This window comes from Osmerus eperlanus, chromosome 5 (assembly GCF_963692335.1).
Source record: "Osmerus eperlanus chromosome 5, fOsmEpe2.1, whole genome shotgun sequence".
Lineage (NCBI taxonomy): Eukaryota > Metazoa > Chordata > Actinopteri > Osmeriformes > Osmeridae > Osmerus > Osmerus eperlanus.
In genome coordinates this window covers 22826230-22850849 of record NC_085022.1, presented here as the reverse complement: position 1 = coordinate 22850849, position 24620 = coordinate 22826230, and the positions used below count along the sequence as shown (strand labels likewise).

General features: G+C 42.4%; 1 protein-coding gene across 5 annotated transcripts in view; it reads right to left on the bottom strand.

Annotated features, from left to right (window-relative positions):
* Positions 1 to 1416: 1416 nt before the first annotated feature.
* The window catches only part of lingo1a (leucine rich repeat and Ig domain containing 1a), a 114377-nt gene continuing 91173 nt past the window's right edge, over positions 1417 to 24620 (bottom strand). For 4 of the 5 annotated variants that reach the window (XM_062462749.1, XM_062462748.1, XM_062462751.1 and 1 more), the window contains one exon: positions 1417 to 5079. In XM_062462749.1, coding sequence (XP_062318733.1) covers positions 3220 to 5067 — 1848 coding nt within the window. In that variant the 5' untranslated portion in view covers positions 5068 to 5079 and the 3' untranslated portion in view covers positions 1417 to 3219. Of the gene's footprint in view, positions 5080 to 24383; positions 24406 to 24620 lie in introns of those variants that run through there. The other variant, XM_062462750.1, reaches the window with a different exon arrangement.

Sequence of the window (24620 nt, the reverse complement as noted above, 5' to 3'; positions counted from 1 at the left end):
CCAGCTAAGAATTACATGTCAGTTTGTGATAATTACTTTGTAGTTCAGTTGTGCAAAGGACATTAAAGTTTTAGAGCAATTCACTCCTGTCCAGAGCTAACTTGACTCTTAACCTTTAATTAATTCAGATCCTTGTTAAAGATTCAGATCATGAACTTCTTCAGCAGCAGATATAGGTATATCTCCACATTGAAATACAATGTCGAAGGGTTTGAACATGGATATTGAATTTCTTTTCAGTAGGAGGATCATGAACTGCAATGCTGAGTCTTTGCTAGTTGAATAGGCCACAGAGTACATTCAACAGACCTTCAGAGCACACAGTATGAGATCTGAAAGCTGGCTTTGTGTAAGCAAATGTCAAACATTGCAAGATGCAAGGTGAGCAAACAATGTAAAGGTTAGAAAGGTAACATGAAGTATTTGTGTTCAGTGCACATAAGTACCCCATCCCCATATATCTTTTGAACACAATAGTTAACAACATTAATTATAACAACATTAACTATTGTGCAGCATCTGCTAGTTCAGTTAAGATTAGGAATGATGACGACTACAGTACTAGATGGAGGACCCGTAGGTATGTCTGCATGTTGTTGCTCAGCTGAGGAGAACAGATTGTTGCGTGATGATGTCAGAATCCCTATGCATGTTCATCCTGACCTACAAATCAAATGCATCTCCAATGCATGAGGAATGAAAACAACGGATTCACCATTACTCCGACGAGCCATGGGACTTCAGGAATAGCTTTGCTCGCCTTCTATTCTGCCTGTCTATTTTCAAGTGAGAAGATAAATGAGTACACTTTGATACTGCTTGAGGGAAGAAACCATGTCCCAGTGGGTTCTTTGGCAGCCAAGGCAGCAAAGATATAAAACACCACTGAAATCCAAATTCAACGTGGAGTTCCGGTGTGTTTTACATAGCTAAAACGAGTCTTATCACTGGTAATTTCAAGTAACCTTAAATGGAATTTTGCTACAAGATACTACAAAATGAAATCCTGATTTCCTGTTATAAAGCTGTCAGTCCGTACTGTGAGCCTGGTCTCAGTCTAAATATATTACTGCTTGGGAAGACCTCTGAGTCATTGTTTGACTTAGAAGGTAACCAGTGTCCGGACCATAACCCTATGGCAACAGTTCTTAACACATGAGGATGCTCTAAGCCTAACTGTATCCTGAACTCTAATTATAACCCAAACTCTAACCCCTCGCAACAATATAGTACGCAAAAGGCTGCGATCAACATCATTATAGTTATTTTCTTTCATTCAAAGTGTTACTGAATGTGTTTGGATTTAATCAAGATGGGACTATCAGGTGTTTAAAAAACTCCATAGATTGTTTAATACAACATACCATATGTTCAACAATATAACATCAATAAAATGTTAATAAAAAAAAAATCTGCATATTACTTTTATTGCACAGAACAATTTGAATGTAGTTTTTAAATATATTTTATAACTTTTTTTTTTAATAAAAGGTTGGCTTGGACTACATGTACAACATAGTCCTGGGTCAAAATAAAAAAAGAAACAACATATCCCCAATAATTGACAGGACCAGAAAAGAAGGCTAAGTACAGTAGCCACAATGAACACAGAGCATTCAGCCACAGAGAACCATGAGCCCGAGCCAACGGCTTTTCTATAAAACGGATTACGTCAAAGCTTCTTCAGATGGCTCCATGGGTGAAACCATCTGCGTTCCTCCACCATCTGCATATTCCATCCATACATCCAACCCATTACCGTTTTGGTCGTCCATCATAATGTTATCCTTGCACACACCCGCAAAGCCCATCTGTACACAGACTTGCAAAGGTAAAGGCGTACAGTACTGTTCTCTTCTTCTAGAAGCTGAATGAACATTTTGTATCTTTTATGCTCAAACTCTTCACATAATGTTTGGAAAAGAATCCTTCTCTGGAACATTTTTGCAAGGGAAGAGAAAAAGAATATCTGCAGTTGCAATAAAAGATCAAATCTCACTAATGTTAGATTAAAAATAAACATTTGACAGGTTGTTGAGCACATTATCCAAACAAAGTAGAGCTACTTTCATCTTCCATAATCATGTTACTCACAAACATAAAACCCTTATATAAGACCATTTGGTATGCAGTGTAAAAGGTGGAAGGTAAACAGATACTGAGTATACATGCACATTCATGGGATGAGAAGCACTCTCAGTCGTTCTCATGTGCAGAATAGAACCCATCGTGTTACCTTAAAATGTCTTATGACTCATCTTCTGAACAGAAAGAGGAATAAGTGTACTGTACCGTATTGGTTTACTGAACTATGGAAGATAGTCCTCACAAAGCTCTTTCCGCCATAAATGATTTATTTATAGACGGACCAGTACTTGGATGTAAACATTTTTGACATAAAACACTCTTTCATCCCCATTCATTTTAAACTTAATTTGGATCAATCGACAAAATAATGGTTTACTGTCCAGTTTTCTTTCTATCTGTTAATGCTTTCACAGTTATGTTGCTGAGATCATGAAAAAGCAGGAATGCATGTTACAAAATTCATACTTGAATGACACAATGTACAGTACAGGTAAAATTATGGCGTTTTGACCAGAAAATACAACAGCTATTACAGAACCAAAAGCTTTGGTAGAGCAGGTTAATGTCAGGATACTCTTACGTACACACTATGACACTATGTTACTGAAATGACATTCTATCAACACCCACTGTCATGGATGCACTTCATCATGTACTTAGATGTACATTGTTATTTAAATGTGCTCATCAACCCATACAAATCTACTTTTTACTCTTTGATAAAACAACAATTCCATTATCCTTGATAGCAAGAAATAAACAAAAAATGACAAGCAAAAAGATTTCAAAAACCAAATGCATTCTGCCTTTAGTTACGAACATACAAGTGTTTCTCGTAATTTTTTTTTTCTATATGATTTTTTTCCCAATATAAATCCACAGGAATATGAACCGTTTACAACAAAATTTGCTGAAGTCCTCAGAGAATGTGCCAATGATCTGGAGCATCTGCCGAGTTCTCATTGTACTCATGGGCGCATCACAAAAGCAAAGGACCCTCCCTCTCAAGTGCTTCAGTCCAGAAAAAAATTACTCTATGATTCCCAGGTTCCACAGGTTTGTAAGGGAGAAGTAGACAGATTTGCCTTTTTTTTTGTCCCAACATCACAATCGTCCACCACATAGCCCCCTCTAAATCATTTTCATATTAAACTTGCGGGGAGCATCTGCTCCATTGTTGCTCATGCCGGCATCTGACTTGCGTGGCACATACTCAATCTCTATGTTGTGCTTAGTGTTCCCCTTACCCCGGCTCCACAGGAACAGCAGCACCAGACAGAACAGGACGACACCCAAGAAAGATATGAATCCCATGGTTGTGGCAATGATTAAGGTCTTAATGTCAAAGGGGAAAGGGGCGTTGGCTCGTGTCCCATTGACACCGTTTTCGTTGGGCTGGTTGGAGATGAAGGCGAATGTCTTGTTGGGCTGGTGTGGCCAGTCAGGTGAGTAGCTGTGAACGTGGAGGTGAGCCAGGGATGTGTCATTGCCTCCTGCGTTGCTTGCTATACACACATATGTACCATTGTCCTGGATTTGGGCGTAGCGCACCTCAAGGTTACCGTCAGAAAACACTGTGAGCCTTCCGATTGTTTTGGTTGTGATTAACTGCTTCTGCGGGGAAAGCCACATGATCACTGGAGCGGGATCTCCATCTGCCTGGCAGCCAAACTGAACGGTGGTTCCCTCATCTACAAATTTCTGTTGAGCTTTGCGATCCCTAATCCTGGACTTGCGACATGTGAAGTAGTTGGGCTGCAGAACATCTGGGAAGTCCTTGAACTCTTTCCCCTGGACAAACTCAGGGGAGGAACAGGTGGGTTGCTGACGGTTAAAGTTGAGTCTCCAGCGTCTGCGGAACACCCAGAGCAGGCGGCAGTCGCAGGCCAAGGGGTTGTCATACAGTGCCAGGGTCTCCAGGTTGCCGACCGAATGGAATGCAGACTCTTCCAACGTGCTCAGAGTGTTTCCCGACACATTTAGGATCTTCAGGTAGTTAAGGCCCCGGAAGGAGTAGGGCTCAATCATTGCCAGCCTGCCTCCAACCAGATGAAACTCCTGGAGCCTCAGAAGGTCATGGAGCTTATTCCCCTCAATTGTGTGGATAGGGTTATAGGACAGATTGAGAAAGCGCAAGTAGACCAAGTGCCGCAGAGCCACATAAGGAATCGAGGTCAAGTTGCCACTGGCAATGGTCAGGGAGGTCAGGTTCAATCCATTGAGGCAATTGGAAGTCATGGTATCCAGGTAGGGCCAATTGACTATCTCCAATACTTTGAGCCGGTAGAGCCTTTTGAAGGAGTAATCCCTGATGACGTTAATGTTGAGGTGGCGGAGCCTCAGGTTGATCAAGCTGTGGAGGTGGGTGAAGGCCTCTGTGGGCACGGATGTCAGATTACACTTCTCCAGCGTCAGGTTCTCCAGGCCACTGAGGCCGTGAAAGGCCCTATGGGAGATGAACACCAAGTCGTTATCACCCACTTCCAGGGATCGGAGGTTGTACAGGTCTTGGAACATGTAATCCAGCAGGATGACGATCTTGTTCTCGCTGATGTCCAGCTGGGTGAGGTTGCTAAGGCCCGTGAACACACCCAGCTGGATGAGCTTGAGCTTGTTACTGCGCAGCCCCAATGTTCGCAGGCCGTACAGGTTATTGAAGGCTCCGGGCTCAATGGCCGAAATGGTGTTCTCATTGAGCTCCAACTCTTCCAGGTTTGGGTAATTGGTAAACTCATCTGGGCCGATGGTCTTGATGCGGTTCTTGCTAAGGTCCAGCAGCCTTGTTTCTATGGGTATCCCTTCAGGGACAGTCATGAGTTTCCTACGGTGGCACATGACAGAGCGCTCCTGGGCATTGCACTCGCAGCGAGAGGGGCAGCCTGTGGTGGATCCAGACAGTACCGTGCCTAGCATGAGAATCAATATGGGCTGCCAGCACGCCACCAAGTAGCTGTGCCCACTCGCTTCCCCGACCACCATCCTATCGGTTACCTGGGGAAAACAGAAGAGAAGGATAAGGGTCATTGAAAGACAGGAGACCTGACGGGCTCTGAACATACTACATGCCACAATCCAAGAACAACACACTCCAAGGGATGCTAGTCCATGTTGATTTCACATGTTCTGCTATAATCGACAATCTTGTAAATGGTACCAACTGTGCATTTCCTACATATAATTTCCACATCCATGGGTTTACGCTTTTGAAATATGAATTAGGATTACACACGACTGCATTACGTGCCATTTCCTCAAGTTCCAGAGGATACACAATGATGTAAGGTGTAGGATATCCATTTACCAGAGGACCATGATACTATTCTCCATGGTGCTGACTTTTGTCAAATAGAAACATCTCAATAATTGCAAGTACTCTTGTGTAACATGAGAGGTAACCTTCATGTGACACAATTTAAATAGAATCAGGTGTATAAGATCTGTTATTAATGCCACAAAAGACTGTGTAATGTTTTTTTTTTAAGAAATAAGGCCAGCATAATAGAGACCTGACACATTTGAATGCTACTACGTTCAGTCACCTGTGTGAGCTGCAAAGATGGGCTGGGGAGAGATGCATGGATCCATTGCAAGGTTACAGCAGCAGTTTATTACACATATTTATGATTTAGGGAAATGCTGGGCTTGGACAGAGCAGAAAGTGTAGAATATGAATCCTGTTCACTAACATGTCTGTCCCTTAAAGTCTGTAAGTGTGGTGTGTGTGTGTGTGTGTGGTTCACACTTCCAATTCGATCCTAGGGGATGTGCCAAGACACGTGCAGAGGATCAATCAGGTGATGTCAGATGACTAACACTAAATTATGGCACCTTTAAAATGGGACCAGGTGCTGGAGGAATTAACTACATTTTTTAGAGGGTAATCAAATTCATACTGAGCTCATCTGTGGTGTGAAGAGTTTACATGACATCGTTTTCCTCCTTTCCTCCCTTCTTCCCCTACTTTAGAGTTGAGGGAGGTTGGGGGTAATTGGCACAATCAGAGATGGATGATGGCAAACGTGATGAATGTGCCATGTCTAATATTCAGCTTTTCACCCATTATAGCCCATCCAGCACAAGTGCTGGAGGTAACAAGAAAGCTAGGTACTGGTCTTAAACGTGCAAAAACAAACAGTATTTAATTTTCCTTCCTATAAGACTTGGCACCCAGCCTCCCTCCGTTTAAAATGAAATTAGGAATTGATTTTAACATTATACCATTTTTACGCTTTTATTATGCTGCATAATACAGGGGTAGAGTGATTCCTGCTTTATTTATTGAAAACCCAGCACATTGGTTTGTACAAAATGAATGCCTCGATTTGTGAACAGCTTTTCATCAAACTTAAGTTGTCTCTACCTTAAAGAAAATGTAGAACATTAAACTTCTACATAAATGTGGTATGTATATTTGTTCAATACCAATAATAATAATCTATCTATTCATAATCTGTAACATTAGCCGAGTCATCTTTCACACACTGTACTGTTCTTAAGATGTGTTTGGTTAAGCTTGCCTAAAGCATCGCCAATATTTGACCCTGGTCTGATAATGATAGCCATTAGTCCTATACATTAACCCACACATTGATTGTCACACATCAAACTTTCATGAACATCCAAGACCTTGGAATTTAATATACATGATTAAATGTGTATGATACCTGTCATAGGCTACCTGGTGCACATCAAGTCCACCTGGGGAATTCCTGTAACCTCTCGGGAAACCCTGTCAAATAGTGACTGCGGTTGTCAACTTATAGAGTTCCCTCAGTGCTAAGTAGTTTAACCTCCCCTCATTAATCTGTCTCTCAAGTTAACCTTCTACCCAGACCTTCAACACTGCTTGATGGAATGTTTGCGAAGATGGATAATGTCCATGTTTGAGCTTCAGCAGTTTTAATGGGACATAATGTGACTGGAACGAGTAATAACATTGATATTGTTATGGTAGACAGTTAATTTTATTAGAACGCATAACTACAGATGTAGCTATCGCTGATAACTTGTGGATTGTTTCTCTTTCCATAGAGACACAGGCAGATGTCCCCAAGGTCAAATATCATCATCAAATCAATGAGGAGCAACACAAAACAAAATACGTAGAGTTAAAATAACAGCTTTTGAATCCAACCATCACATTGTCATGTTCATGTGACTTGTTTGATCAAAAGTAAGGTTGAGCTCATCTGAAAATGCACACAATTAGACCCATGGACAGGTGCCTGTGCTGTTGGAGAGGGCTACAGTTTACTGTGTTAATACACAGTATGTATAATCACAGTATACCGTGTTAATACACAGTATGTATAATCAGATTGCTAAGATTCACTAATACCTACATTGCTCAGCCTGCCACTCAGCTGGTGAGGCCTTCTAAGGAGTGCTCATCGCAGAGCCTTCATCAGCAGCTGGTGCAACACACGAGCAGAGCCAGATGGAGCTGCCAGACTGGGTCCTCACTCCATCTCTCTACCACTGCAGCATGTCTATGGCGGATATTGTAACAGTCTCTATGTCCAACTGCATTATCACTGATACCAAACCCTAATCAAGGGAGCACATCACAACCTAAGCCCTTGATGGTAAAGCTCCCAGGACAGTTTTTGTGGCACAGTATTAGCATGATAATGAGTACTGGCAGTCCTTCACTTCGCTACTGGGGTCAAAATAAGCCTTTTGACATAATACCCTGGATGATTATTTCACTGTGTGTGTGACACATCTAATTATTAGCCATGGGTCATTTGAAAGAGATAACACTTGGTCAGTTAAAATGATTATAGGTTGCCATCTTCTCATAAAGGTACAGGAACAGGCTATGCTTAGGGGTGTTTTCAACAACAGATAAGCAGTCAAATGAGACATGTATATCACATCAACTGCTGCACACTTTTAAGTGGTATATTTGTCCTCTTGTAGGCAGACAGCATGAATGCAGTATTTCACTCCAGTCAGCTTGCTTGTGGGTTTCAGCAAGCAGCAGAAGTGAAGAATCTTCTCAAAGAAAATGAATGTGGCAGAAAAAAACAGCAAGCACTCATTAAGTCAGGAGCCCTTGGACCAGCACCAATAATGATCAGATCAATGGCTGCATGTAGAAATCAATGACAGACAACTGTGAAGCAGATTGAATTATGGGAAGAAGACCAGTTGCACAGGGTGTGCAAATTGTGTTGCAATTGTTTTTACAGCTATACTTACTACACTGATGAACTGAGCTGAATTGTCCCAAATCAATTATACAAGTTCACAACAAGAACATTTCTTAGAACACAAATGGGGAGGAAGGTGGAGGGGCAGATGCTTGTCTTATAGCTAGTCCCTTGTACCTGTCACAATTCATCACAGCCAATCCTAGCTGAATACTCAGGTTAAATACCGGTAAGCTCCAGGAAAATCCGTCTGAGGTAGCTGATGGATCTATGCTGCAAAGTGTTAAAACGCTCTAACGCCTGGGCAGCCTGCTTACTCAGCTCCCCAGCTTAATCCTGAGGAGGTGCCCCACTATGTTGATTAGCACTTCATTTGCATGACTTTGATAGAATATCCCACAACCGTTTGCATTATGTACATACAGTATGTACTAAGTAGGACTGACAAATTAATTTGTGGAGAATGCACAGAAATGAATTTCCATAGCAATGGTTTAGCCAGGCCTAAGAATATTAAACTACAGTTTAAAGAAATTTGTGCAAAGAAATTACCTTTCCAAAAATAATGACAAACATTTTACTGACCAGGTGGTATTGTACACACCAAATTCTGATAATGGTACTACAGCTGGAATGAAATACATACTGTATACAATTAATTAAGTTAATTTATAGAGAACGCTGAAATAAAATGGAAAGCTGTTACTGTTTTACATATCCTCCAGTAAGTCTTTGATTTCCCTCAAATGTTTGACATGTGAATGGCAAAGGGAAGGTGACCTGCTTGTCAGTAGGGAGTAAATCACATGGGGGGGTCACTGAGGCTAGCTCATCATATGGCGTAGCTAGCTCATCATATGGCGTAGCTAGCTCATCATATGGCGTAGCTAGCTCATCATATGGCGTAGCTAGCTCATCATATGGCGTAGCTAGCTCATCATATGGCGTAGCTAGCTCATCATATGGCGTAGCTAGCTCATCATATGGCGTAGCTAGCTCATCATATGGCGTAGCTAGCTCATCATATGGCGTAGCTTAAACGTGAGTCGACGCTGCAGGGACAAGCTGAAGCCATAATCCAGAAAAAGATGCTGGTTGATGAAACAAGGTGTTGGATTCCAGCTGTTATTTTATTAAAGTAGTGTTGAGGGTTGTCTACAACTCGGTCCTGATATTCACCTCACAGAGTCCAGTCTGCACTGATGCAGCCTAGATCGTCACCTTACAGAGTCCAGTCTGCACTGATGCAGCCTAGATCTTCACCTCACAGAGTCCAGTCTGCACTGATGCAGCCTAGATCTTCACCTCACAGCTGACTGCACAGTCTCAACAAGCACTTACTGTGTATTAATACTCGTGTGCATATGGCTTGGGGAAATACAGTATGCAAGTCTCATTACAGTATGATAAAAGCTTTTTCTGAGCGGAATGAAACTGCTTAGTGAGAGTAATGCTGAACACACTACCACACTGCAGTTTAGTCCAGATGTAAGCACTCAGAGTAGATATGAACCTGAAATGGTACATGGTGTTACACTAAGTCATGTGATAGTGGCACTGGGAAGGATAGTGACGCACAAACAGAATGCTAGTCTTATGTAACAGTGGCTTCATATTCTCATGAAAAGTTAAAATTTATCATGAGGCACACATTAATTTAAATGCTTTAGTACAGTAAAAAGTCCAGGGTCAGAAGGCTCCTGTGTGTCAGTGGTTTGAGTGAAGGAACAGTCTGTCCTGACGCACCTGAAGTATCCATGTCTCCACTACCAAGCGCATTAATACTACAACACTATAAAAACACTACAGTAATACCACAGTGAAAATACAGTGCAAAAATAACATTGCTTAACCCTCGTGCTGCCTTCGGGTCACATGACCCAAAGGTTCATAACGAACCATCATTGTGTTTACCCAATTTTACCCAATACAAAAACAAATAAAAATACTTTTCTTTTAACCTTCGCAATGTGGGGGGTCTGAGACAGCCCGACGGTTAAAAGAAAATGCTTCACTTTGTTTTTGTATGCGGTAAAGTTGTCGCAATACGACGGTGGGTCACAATGACTGATGGGTCAGAACGACCCGAGGAGAACACAAGGGTTAAGTATGTCTCAACTATAACCTCTCGATTACAGTAGCTGATTAATGTATGGCGAACAAATGTTTGTAAAGTCAGCTACAAATAATATTACAGAATAATACTGTCAAAGTTACTGTTGTCAACCTGTTGGCAAGGGAGTAGACAAAATGGATGCTCAGTGATATCTGTGTGAGGAATCATGCAAAATCTCTAAGCCACAGTGAAAATATTCTTTCCAGGTGGTCCCAACCTAGGGTCCAAGCCAAATAGCCCTCATTTCCACTCTTGAATGCAGTGATATCCCTGGTCTCCCAAACCATAGGAGAGTAACAATACGCCTATAAAGGATGAGCAAATGCGTACCCTAATGACGCCGCTTGTGAAGACAGTGCAGTTAGTCATATTCTATTGCCCTCATGCCCTCAGGCTGTAATTAGGGCAGCACGTTGCTCCGTCAGCAGGGCTGGGTTTGTCTGAGGAGGTGCGGTCTGTATTCTTCATTCATTAGATCTGATGAGCTCATTACTCTCTCTCTCAAACTCTCTGGAATAAAAATGAATTAGACGGTGCTGCCTCCTTTTCAAAGACAGAAAAAATGTGAGTTAAAAGAGTTAATCTCCCCCTAAAAAATCGACTCTTTTGTTATAGGTCCACAGAGCTTTAAATAAACTAGTCACTAAACCGAAAATTGAGAATTCAATTGCACATCACCAATGACGTTGCTTAAAACACTAGTCACTAGTGTTTTAAGCAACGTCAAAGTTCATAATCATTAAAATAAAGTATATCTTTTGATATTGCACATTTGTCATCAATGAAAATATCAACAGACCCTAACAATCAGAATCAGAATCAGAATGGGATTTATTCGCCATGAAAGTTTGCACAGACAAGGAATTTGCTTTGGCAGGAAGGTGCATACAATAAACATATACCTAAAATTTAAATATGTGGACTATCTATACTAAGGGTACATAAACTAGCAGTACTAAGTGGGATTAGAATAGAATTAAATATACAATAAAATAAAATATAAGTTGCCGTAAATTACAATATAAAAATACAAAAATACAAATATTACAAAAAAATACAAATGTACAAGATACCATTTTGTAATGCAGTGCAAAACGCAGTGTGTTTTAAGCAAGAAGTCATTAGAGTCAGTGTGGTCCCTTGGCCTTGTTGAAGAGGCCAACAGCGGAAGGGAAGAAACTGTTTTTGTGGCGTGAGGTATTGGTCCTGATGGACCGCAGCCTTCTGCCGGAGGGGAGTGACTGAAACAGGGAGTGTCCAGGGTGGGAGGAGTCGGCCACAATCTTCCTCGCTCGCCTCAGGGTCCTCGAGGTGTGCAGGTCCTCGAGGGTAGGCAGATTGCAGCCAATCACCTTCTCAGCAGTGCGGATGATACGCTGCAGTCTGCTCTTGTCCTTGGCAGTGGCAGCAGCGTACCAGACGGTGATGGAGGAGGTGAGGATGGACTCAATGATGGCTGAGTAGAAGTGCACCATCATTGTCTTTGGCAGGTTGAACTTCTTCAGCTGCCGAAGGAAGTACATCCTCTGTTGTGCTTTCTTGATGAGGGAGCTGATGTTCAGTTCCCACTTGAGGTCCTGGGAGAGGATAGTGCCCAGGAAGCGGAAGGACTCCACAGTGTTGACTAAGGAGTCACACAGGGTGATGGGGGTGAGTGGGGCTGTGTTCCTCCTGAAGTCCACAACCATCTCCACTGTCTTAAGAGCATTGAGCTCTAAGTTGTTCTGGCTGCACCAGGTCACCAGGTTGGCCGCTTCCCACCTATAATCAGACTCGTCTCCACCAGAGATGAGCCCAATAAGGGTGGTGTCGTCCGCAAACTTCAGGAGTTTGACGGACGGATGACTGGAGGTGCAACTGTTGGTGTACAGGGAGAAGATGACAATAACAGAATAACAATCAAAGACACGTGGTGGTAAGTGGCCTGAATTTACAACAAAGGGCGGACGACCAGAACAACTTAATTATGGAACAATCCTGCTGAGCTTTGGAGCAGCAGTCATTTTCAAGTTTATTTTAGTGGAGAAGCGTAATGATGGCATGGCTGGAGGTCTAGCTTTCACACAGATAAACACAAAGCAGCTTTATCCCATTCCGCTCAGCGTTTGTGGGATGAGGTCATCTCTCCTCCACGGAGGATCATATTTGTTTTGTTTGGACATGCATCTGAAGGCGGACAAACTTGAAACAAAACTGTGCAATAGTCACACAAACACCCTTATACACACACACAGTCAGAAAGATCCAGAAGCATGCACAAACACTTTTCCAGCCTCCCCAGGAGCTAGTGACCTTCAGAGCTCCTTAGTGCCACTTGCTGCTAAACTGGCGAAAATAAAAACTGCATAGCCATGGCAGAAGAAAAAAAAGAATAATTGATTCAAAAGGTCACCTTTCCTCATATTTCACACGGACGGTGACCTTGTCAGAGAGTTTGATCCTTTAGGCAGGGCCGAGCCAGCATATACAGCCTGCTCCCACAACTTATTTAGCAGGCAGGATCCAGTGGAAGATAACAAGGCCCTGAGGTGCTCACTGGAGTTACATTTCAAAGCTAAGGGTGCCAGGAGAGAGGCTTGGGTGTGTGGTTAGTCATTCGCTTCACGCTGGCAGTAAGCAGGCATATCATGACCTTTGTCTCAGTGGCTACTCTCAAAACAAAGTCTTGGCACAGTAAGGGCTCCTTATAAAATCACCCAAGCGAACGCAAACTAGTTATGACAACTACACTAAAGGGGATCTTGTCTTGGTCACACTTGAGCTAGTTAATTATCCAAGAACTAATATGGGCACAGTTGAGGTTGGCATTCACTACACAATGATAATCACTTACCACATATTATACAGAAGTAAAAGGGAGCCGAGAGTGAATGAAGAGCTATTGTCATTTTGCCACCACAGTCAAAAGAAACTCTTAACTCAAGCAGCCTCCTTTCTTCATTGAACAAGCATTTTTCTATTGTTGCCGCTTTAATATACAATTTTCCTTGGCAGGAGAGAAGGAAATATAATTTAGATTAGGAAGAGGATACCACAGCTCCAAAAGACGTACTTGAAATATTATTCTCATACAATATACATGAAATGCTCCACTGTTGTACTTTGAATAGGAATTTGGAATATGATTACATTGATAGAATAAAAACATGTATGCGGATGACCTTATTGCCTTGCTGGAGAAGTTAATATGGCACAAAGTAAAAAAATACAAATAAATAAAAACTGCATATAAGAACGTCTGTTTCTAACCTCAGACTGAGCTTGGCCAGCCCCTCCTTCAAATCCATTGGTTAACTCTACAGTATTTGAGCAAAATATATTTCAAAAAAAGATTATGTACATAAACAAAGCATTTAATTATGAATATGTAAGCTTTTGTTGAATTGTGAGGAAAAACATATTTTTAAGTGAAACTCACAACAAAGGTGGACTTGGAACAAATAAAACATACTTAATTAACACAGTAAAATTGTCTGTAGAAAATTCATGTGGGAGGGTTGTATTGTGGGCTAAGTACATTGCTGTTTTCACAAAATTTGCATGTGCATAAAAAAAATCTAAGTTGGAAGCAGGCGGTTCTCTGAGGTGCCTAGAAGTCACACGCTTGCCAACAGGGCCCTATTGCATCTCAACAACTCATCTGCTTTTTATGCCACTATGTAAGATAGGGACTTTGATACTGCAGAATCACAGAACACACACACACACACACCACCGCCCCAACCCCCCCAACATGAGAAAACAAGAAAACATCCATAAGCTGCATCTTAAAACAGCATAATTAAGATGCAGCTTATCGTCTGCACGAGTGCAAGAAGTCCATAGCATGGTGCAGCAGGGCGATATTGACTTTTATCACAACTGGCATTTCAAGTCTTCCTCCCTCTGAACTGAGAAACGTCCCACTCGCTTAGCTGGCCTGCAGATCGTGGAGAGGCATTTAACGGTAAAATGAGCAGTAATTAGTTGAAAAAGAGGTGACCCCCGGTGCAGAACATGCCACGACGCCCCACGGCCACAGATGCTGTTGGAGGGTTGCTGCAGCCCCTGTTGGAGGGTTGCTGCAGCCCCTATTGGAGGGTTGCTGCAGCCCCTGTTGGAGGGTTGCGGCAGCCCCTGTTGGAGGGTTGCTGCAGCCCCTGTTGGAGGGTTGCTGCAGCCCCTGTTGGAGGGTTGCTGCAGCCCCTGTTGCCTAACCCCAACGGAGAAGCAGTATAATAACATACTGTAACTGTGCCACCATCTTAGTGACATTCCATAGGAATGGGATTCTATGCCATTGTCCAATAATAAGTTGTCTTTTGAAACGAGCCTTCAATCAACCCTAAATATACATGTCAAATGACAGGAAATGCAAAGGCAAAAGAGAAATTCATGCTCCTACAGTCTCTGAAAAATAACCCCATTTCCATGAAAACTTGTTGTCGAGGACAGATGTTTGTGAAGTGAACCTCACTGTGCTAGATACTGTAGGCAACTAAATCACGTTTTCCAGAGGCTTCCAAACTACTATGGTCACCTTCAAGAATTTGACAAGCATTGAAAGGTTCAAGATGCAATTTCATTCCAGCACAACCCATGAATAAAAAAACAAACATCCTCTGACATTCTCCCCAAACAGTTCTTGATTTATAGTACTTTGAATGTGCAGACTCTTGGATGTTATATAAAACTGTTGAAGCAAAGACACTATTTACCCATTTAAAATGTATCTCCTCCAATGCGGAGGGATGAAAAAACAATTTCTTATAAGTGCTTCGTAAAAAATGTGGGTGTTGTAAAAAGTGTCCGTGAGCTGACGCATGCTGTGAGGCACATTCCTTCTTGAGTTGTATCAAAACTGTGCCGGTTTCCCAAGAACGAGAGCGACGGGAGCCAAGTCAAAGAGCTCCCTGAAGCTCCCGACAATCAGTGGAGGGGTTATGCTGCACAATAACCAGGACTCCATATTTCCCCTCTGTTTAAACAGCCTGGTATGCTAGGTGTTGTTTTAATAGCTCTCAACCCTTACCTTTTGCCTGTTGACTTAGACTGTTGTAATTTAACCCGAGTTGACTCAGGACAACAAGCTGTTTGAAATTCACACTGTGCTGCCTGCGGCATAGCCCAACCAGTGAGTCAGTGTCCACACTGCAACCAGGATGAATCACCTGATTATATATGCTAGCAAAACACGAAGCCTGTGGAGGCATGTGGAACTAATTGTAAATGAATTATGCCAGGGTGGCAGGGTTAGACCAGGGTAGTAGGGTTAGACCAGTGTGGCAGGGTTAGACCAGAGTAGCAGGGTTAGACCAGGGTTGCAGGGTTAGACCAGGTTAGCAGAGTTAGACCAGGGTAGCAGGGTTAGACCAGAGTAGCAGGGTTAGACCAGGGTAGCAGGGTTAGACCAGGGTAGCAGAGTTAGACCAGAGTAGCAGGGTTAGACCAGGGTAGCAGGGTTATACCAGGGTAGCAGGGTTAGACCAGGTTAGCAGGGTTAGACCAGGGTAGCAGAGTTAGACCAGTGTGGCAGGGTTAGACAAGTGTGGCAGGGTTAGACCAGGGTAGCAGGGTTAGACCAGGGTAGCAGAGTTAGACCAGTGTGGCAGGGTTAGACAAGTGTGGCAGGGTTAGACCAGGGTAGCAGGGTTAGACCAGGGTAGCAGAGTTAGACCAGTGTAGTAGGGTTAGACCAGAGTAGCAGGGTTAGACCAGGATAGCAAGGTTAGACCAGGGTAGCAGGGTTAGACCAAGGTAGCGGGGTTAGGCCAGGGTAGCAGATTTAGACCAGAGTGGCACGGTTAGACCAAGGTAGCGGGGTTAGGCCAGGGTAGCAGGGTTAGACCAAGGTAGCGGGGTTAGGCCAGGGTAGCAGATTTAGACCAGAGTAGCAGGGTTAGACCAGTGTGGCAGGGTTAGACCAGAGTAGCAGGGTTAGACCAGGGTAGCAGGGTTAGACCAGGATGGCAGGGTTATACCAGGTTAGCAGGGTTAGACCAGAGTAGAAGGGTTAGACCAGAGTAGCAGGGTTAGACCAGAGTAGCAGGGTTAGACCAGGGTAGCAGGGTTAGACCAAGGTAGCGGGGTTAGGCCAGGGTAGCAGATTTAGACCAGAGTAGCAGAGTTAGACCAAGGTAGCGGGGTTAGGCCAGGGTAGCAGGGTTAGACCAGAGTGACTTTCACAAAGTATCTGCAGTGCCAGGGTAAAGAAACAACAGTCCACCCTTGACTACAGACAATAAAGATGACGCCTCTCAAGCTATCATCCAGCTCCAATTATATGTAAGAAGCTTACAGGGAGGAAACTGACGTTTATATATCATCAAAGATTATAGGAAAGGAAACAACAACAGTCTTTTTAAGTGATTGAATGACAGAAGCTCACAGGAATTACCAGTAATTAGAAGGCAGATTAAGTTTCTAAGCTGTCCTTACATCCTTGAGTCCACTGCAGTTTGCTGCCTTTGTGAGATCAGGGGTCATACAGAGGGTGAATGACATCCATATCTTACTATTATTTATTAATAATGGATGGTCTTAGGGAGGACGAATCTACACTTTGACCAAGGAAAATCCATTTCACAAATTTGAAGCACATGTGGATCAATGACAAGGTGACCTCATGTGGCAATACAAAATGGCTTTGCTTTTGATACTGCAAATCCCTTGCCACCACATTTGTGAGATAAGGAAAATCGGTAACCTTGCATCCCCCACACCATTGTCTATGCATAACAGGACAAATATGACCCTCACAAAAACCTTCCCATTTCAGACAAATCAGAAACGCCTAAACGTGTGCAGGTGTGTCTCCATCCCTTTATTGTGGAGGGAATTAATTAAATCTCAAACACTTCAGATCAACACAAATCAAACCTCCATCTGCTGTATGTGCCACTCAAGCATGAATTAATGACTATCGCTTTTGTTTCTTTGGAAAGACGTGTCTTCTCCAAGACTGTCTGTGATTAACCTAAGCACCCCCAGATTGTCACGTGTTTTGACACACACTTGGGGATGAAAGGGCTTGTCTCCTATCCAACCCAACACCAATTATATAGAATACTGCATCATTATCTGCAGGACCAGAGGCACATACAACTGGACTGAGACCCATGCCTCCTACTGTTGCTGTGAACTACTGCACAAGGCATCCTGAGGCATTTCCAGCAACAAATTACAGTAAATATTACCATTTGGTTTTCTTCATCATGTTTTGAGGCAGAAGTGAACGACCAGTTACAGCTTGACTATGAAGCAGAAGGTTATTTGAAAAGGTATGTCCCTCAAGGGCATGTCCAGAGTTGCGTAAGGTCTGGGACGTGAATCTATTCTTCTCTAACCGGAAGCTCAAAGCAAGGTGAATGGCAGGGCAACAACCTATTTCCCTTATCTCTTTGCTCCTTATTAACAACGTGGCAGGCGACGGAGCCTTGAAATGCTAAATAGACGAATTATTTATTTTACATTTGCATATCTCGTAAAGTCTCAGGCTGGGGGAAATTGTATTAGGGGAGAAGATTAATTCAGAGGCTTCTTTTTAGGGCATAACACCAGCTTCACCCAATTTACAGAGCCCATTACTTGTCATCTTAAGTAAAAATGTAATGCATAAAGAGAGTCGTCGGCACACCAGAGGAAAAGTCATTTCATCACCTGATATCCACTCATAATGTCTTGTTGAAGTTATTTCACTTACATACTTCCAAGAATGCGTGATTGGACCCACCTGCCTGGTAATGAGACAACGAGGTAAGAGTAGGAGACCCCTGTTCACACATTCCTATCCCCCAAACCCGTTCACCAAGACTCCCTCAGGTGCCCGACTACTTTGCACTTCTGTGGCCGGGTGCCAGTCTTTAGAGTCTGACAAGGTCAAAAGCCATTTCATTTTCTCGCCCTTGATCCCCCCCAGCCGCCCCCCTCTACTCTTTCATCAATTGCACCACGGCACCCCCTCTCCCGTTAAGACTAGCCCTTGCTCACCCCTCTCCCGTTAAGACTAGCCCTCGCTCACCCCTCTCCCGTTAAGACTAGCCCTCGCTCACCCCTCTCCCGTTAAGACTAGCCCTCGCTCACCCCTCTCCCGTTAAGACTAGCCCTCGCTCACCCCTCTCCCGTTAAGACTAGCCCTCGCTCACCCCTCTCCCGTTAAGACTAGCCCTCGCTTTGAAGCAAGTATATGTATTTGCAAGTATATGCAGATAAAATAAGGTTTTAAATTCAAGGGAAATCGTAAAACGTCGACATCATTAATCACACCTTTAGAAATATTCAATTTTTGCAGAGCTTACAGTATCAGACGTGATACTTCAAAGCATTATGTACATTTTTTAATTGAAACATAATTGGTCCCTACTCATTGCATAACATTTACACTGCAGTAACCACGGGCACTTAAATGGGCGTAGCTGTAAGTGATTACATTTGTCTCTATGCTACAATAGTCTTGGTGTTCCACAGTAGAATTCTGTTCTCCAAGTCCTAGAGGGCAATATAAATCCAGGCATTGGACCATTTCATGACAGTCAACTTTCAAACCATGTTGTTTTAAAGAAATCATACTGTTACCCTTGAGTGCAAATGACGAAGATAGCCCTTTGCCCTAGCCAATTTTTCGTTTGAGCCCTGAACTGATTGAGTCCAAGTGAATATGGCATGTGCTGTTTCTTCCATCTTGGGTCTTTATGATTCTTAACTACCCCTTTCACTGGACAGTAAAGTTTGGACATCTCTATTTGATGATGGATTGGTGAGTTTCAAAAAGACAGTATTACAATTCTTTAGACTGGGGTGATTCTACATTTTCATCTGACATCTTCTCATGGGTACATACCGTACAATGCTTTCTGACTGATAGATAAGCCAAAATCTTGTTTCCTTGCAGCACTTTATCACAAAGTTTTGAAGCTCTTAGCTCCCACTCCATCCCTCTGCCTGTTAAACTCCACCCTTTATTTCAGCTGCTGTTTGGACAAAATGGAAGAAAGCAAGCCTCTCCTATGAAGTACAATGTAGACATGAGCGCACGCTTTGGCAGCTCCCTTTCTCACAGCCTTGTCCATAAAAGACTTACAGCACAAATCGGCCGTCAGGGTATTTAAATTCATGGATTTTAGAGCGCTAAAAGCCAGATATTCTTTTGTTCCGGAAAAAAAGGCCACATTGTAGCAAAACCACCAATGTATGGTGCTCGGTCTGTTGACTCGCGGATTAAAAGAGACTGCATTGATTCACTGAATTGGAGGATATAATAAGCTTGAAACACATTAAAATATTATAATTATCAAAGAGGACTGTAAATCATGCATCAGGGAGGAAGCCATTTTTAGGCTGTGGTAGCACTGAATTGAATGGCGTAGTAGAGGACATGTTTCTAATGAATTATGATGGGATAATTGGACTGAGGTGATGCTTCTTTTTCCAAAGCAACTAAACCCAGGGTCTTCCAGGGTGGACACATGCTGCTAATGTGTCTTCTGAAAGTGTCTCATTTTATCCACTAAGTTCCAAAAGGACCGTCGTTTTTACATGGACTATTCTACAGTCATAGTTTGGAGTTCAATACACCAAAATGATAAATAAACAAATACTTGTTTCAAACTGAGTGCAAGTCTCAAAGGGTTGAGAGAGCAGGCTGCCTCCCATGTTCTCGACAGTTGGAGGGGTCAACATAACAGGGGCAGGTGAGTGTGGAGAGAACATACTGGAACAATTTTCTACCTAAACACATTATTTTCCCAGCATTCATGTATTGGAGCTGGGTCACATATCTCTTATCTCCTTATAAAACTACAGTATGCCTCTCTCACACATTTACACACACACATGCACAATGGTTTGGCCAATGGTAGCTGCCTAATTCTTCCATAATTTTAAATTGCTATGAGATATAGCTCTACACGCAGGTTGATTACACTACATACATAGCAGTACTATATGTAGTATGTACTACATACATAGTACAGTGTTGCATATTCTAGGAATATGTAATGCTTATTACAATATGTGGGGTTGATAATATTGACTTTGCATTTCTGGGTCCCCCATTTGGTTGTGGATGTGTATGCTACATATCATGTACTGTGGGCATTTATCAATATAGTCCACAGATACATTTAACAAATCCAATCAGAGAACCCCCTTTGTCACGTTCTGCTTAACTCAACAACTTGTAGACAGGCAGGCTTACGAGCAGGAAACCCAATCCAGACCCACACTGAGACTGGGAAACGCCCTCGTTTACAGCCTCCTTGGGCTAGTGACATGCATGTCAATCACTGCCCCTTGCCAATGATGGGTGTTGCGGTTTAATTCCACCAGGAATCACCGTCACCAGCAGAAGCATTGATTGGCCTCCATGTGCTGAATACCTTCTCCTCTCCAAGGGCGGGGGGGATGGAGGGGTCATGTGCTGAATACCTTCTCCTCTCCAAGGGTGAGGGGACGGAGGGGTCTATGGAGAGGCCTTAGTAATCAGAGTCACACCTCCACCGCCCTCTGACCCATGTCATTGTCTAGCATCACTTTTTCTTTGTTAGTTTTTTCCCCAACAGCAACATCCATAGAGTATCAAGTACCAAACGCCAGGGTTTTTCTAGACAGAGACGGATGTGTGAAAGTTAACACCAATACCATGTTTGACATGGATTTTGCCTCCTTTTGTTGGAAGTACAGAGGCCAAAAGACAACATATGCTGGCCTGTATGTCAAGCAATTTAGTCAAATTTAACCAGACCAAATCTGTCTCAATGCTCTATCTAGTACAGTGGATGGAGGGGGGAGGGAGCTTATAAAGTGGTCTTCCTGCTTTTATCCAAAATTGTTTAAAAATAAAAAAATAAAAGAAACACCTTCTGAAATGGACCCTGTTGAAGGCTAAGTTTGGCAAGCATTTATATCTAGTGGCTATTGCCATTTCCTTAGGCTTCTGAATATGTAACAGTACAGCCTCTCTGAAATGTGCATTTGAACTTGTTTCCTCCAAGGACATTCCTGAACAATTCAACATGGGATATGAATGGGCTTGTGCTAACTTGCCTCAGCCATCCGTTATATCGTCATCCAATGATGACCCATGTAGACACATTACAATGCACTGACATGCTTAAACATTGTCAAGGACCTGGTCAGTGGACCATTCCAATTAGTGTCAAAAGATGTCACAGGTCTTATTAGTTTGATAGCGCACACAATAGGCAGAGCTGCACTGAAGATGACATTCAATTGTAACTGCACCATTTCTAAATTTGGCCGAACAAACTTGAATATTATCATGTTTGATATTCCCTTTAAATCGGTTACATTTTTTATGTTCTATACTGTAAGGCTGAGGGTGATGGGGAATTTTATTTTACAAATCTTAGAATTAAAAAGGTCCCCTTTGTTAATGCCACATGATACAGAACTGTAAAATCATCAGACTTGATTGGTTGGACTGTACCATAGACAGGTTATCAATGGCAAAGCCAATGGAGAGAAATATGAGCTATTCAACACTTCCATATATCTGATGGAGTGTTCATTTGAAGCTTAGTGACCAAGCTGTTCTGTGTATCAATACAACTATAACTGCTTTGCTTCCAGAGACACACTGTAAAAAGCACACTGTAACCTTCTGAAAGCAGAAAAGCACAGGCACAATAAGATATAGCTTTAACAATGTGTCCCACGAAATAACAAAAAATCTTAGAACAACAAATATACCATTGTTTGGTTATGCCCAGTGAGTTCTAGATGCCATTGAATTATATATATTATATTTCTTGGGTAGGGGAATAACACATTTCAGTTTTAACCCTGAGAGAAGGAGGAATAAACAACTGTTCCCAGAGTAAGGTGTTTGAAGACAGAACCCTGCACATCAAGCAGGCTGGGAGAATTTCACAGCAAGCAGGAAATCTAACTCTGCTGGAACTCACCAGCAAGATAAAAGAAACAAAATCTTAAGCATGTCCCTTCACCTTGTCCAACAGCCATTGAAGAAATGCATTATAATCACTTGGAGGCTGGCCTACAAGTTTATGATGAGGTTTAAAAGAGACAAGCTTTTAAGAACAGACAGACAGATCCCACAGCAAGCAACAGAGCTGACAGCACCACACCCATGCCAGGGATGTTTCTCAAGTCAGAACATTAAAGCAGTATTTGGCGAACTGGTTAAGTAAACAATATAATTGCGCTCCCCGATGTGATCCGCACTGTTGCGCTACATCATCGTGGCTTTAGAGAATGCTGGCTGCGCATGAGGGAGCTCATAAACACCTTGTCAACGCAGAAGGTATCAGCTTTACACCCAGGGTGAGTGTCTCCAGGAGACATGACAACACGTGTGAACAAGTCACAGGCCAATAGTAGACATCACTTACTAGCGCTATTGGTCATTCAGTGTGGTCAGGTTGGTTGTGTTGTGTGTCTCTCAGTTACTCAACAATCAATGGAGTCGTGTGCTTACAGATCCAACTAGTGGCACAGATCCCAAGAACATTTCATCATGGAATGGTCTCTAGACATATCCATGTCTGGGTTAAAATAATCCAGTATTATCTTCATGCTTTGGTTTCATTGGTGTACATAAAGATCAAGAATACAATGTACGATAGGGTTAAAGTCACAAACAAGTTAAGAATTTAAACTGTATTGAAATATAATATGGAAATGTAATGTCAAAGTTGTTTTTCTAAGGTTTGAGGGCTGTCTTTGTCTATGACAATAGGCATAACTAAGGAAATGCATACTATTGGAGAGTGTACGGATGTTTCCAAGCACCACACTACAACGCAGTACATGTTCTTACAGAACGTCAACAGGGGGATTATTATAGGTGGGGCCGGTGGGGCCGGTGGGGATTGTGCTGTCCAGCCTTCAGCAGGGTAGAGGTGAGTCCCAGGGACGGCTAAAGCCATGTCAAGGTCACAGGCACCTCATGTGTTTAATGATGGCAGGGTGAGTGGGTAACACTTAGCCGTCTATCAGCTGTTACAAGCCAACAGCCATCATTGATTTACTATCCAGACAGTCTAAGAAAAAAAACCTACAGCCAGCACATAAAGGTATCAAAATAAGACAAGCAAACAATTATTATTATTTTTTTTTAAGGGAACAAGTTACACAATGTGCCACACCCTTTCAGATATTGAGTTTCAGATTTGAGAATTCTATCATGCTCACATTTGATAGGGAGGTACAGCTATCAGACCAGCCATCTGAAACTGCACCCCCCCACCCTGCTTTCCTGTTCCCTCACTCCCTTTTGTCCAGTTGTTCTGAAGCAAATACATGAAACCCAGCAGTTGGTGCCCATCTGAAGGACACAGCATCACACATCCTTATGAGGCCGCAGCTGGCTGAGTTTACAGTGCAACTAGATTGGAGATCAAAACATCCAATACAAAAACAAGAAATTAAAAAGCTATATACTGTATCTCATACAATATGTATGAAAAGAGTATGACATTGATTAAAAAAAACTCAATATAAACAGACACACATTTTATCTATATATTGCTTGAGAGAGAGAGAGAGAGAGAGAGAGAGAGAGAGAGAGAGAGAGAGAGAGAGAGAGAGAGAGAGAGAGAGACTACAGGGAATCAGGGATGGGAACTACAGTGAAACAGTGGGTGTTCAAGTTATTAAGGCCAGACAAAGTAAAATTAAACATCTTAGTATATCACACTACAGTAAATGGCAAATGTATACAGCTCCATATCCTTATGTTTCACAATATTAATCAAATATGATTTAAGGTTTAGCTCTGGATTTGATTTGGAAGTGTGACTGGGCTGCTTTCCATGTATTTACCACAGGTACAAACATATTTGATAAAAAATATATATACATAGATACTGTATATGCGCATAAACATACAAAGAGAAATAGAGAGAGACGGGGGGAGGGAGGGAGAGAAAGACCGAGATCGTACTCTATAACGTTGGAAAGGTGGAAAGATCTGAAATATTACATTTTAGATTCTGATGGGTTAGTTTGATAAGCCAACCCGCATTAGGACACTGTAAGACAATACTCATCGATCGGTATATTACCTGAAGAGGACGTGCCTACCCTTTATACTGTAAATGCATCCTGGTGCCTTTGCCGTCTGTTCCAATACCGTTCGCGCATATCCCCAAAAATGCGGTAGGATACTGAGTCATGTTGAAACTCTGATTATGGTTCACAACACGGACATATCACATGTTGCTAAAACATAACATAACCTACTAGTATACATACACTAAAGCATTTTGAAGCAGCTATGATCTCTATAGTTGAAAACCTCA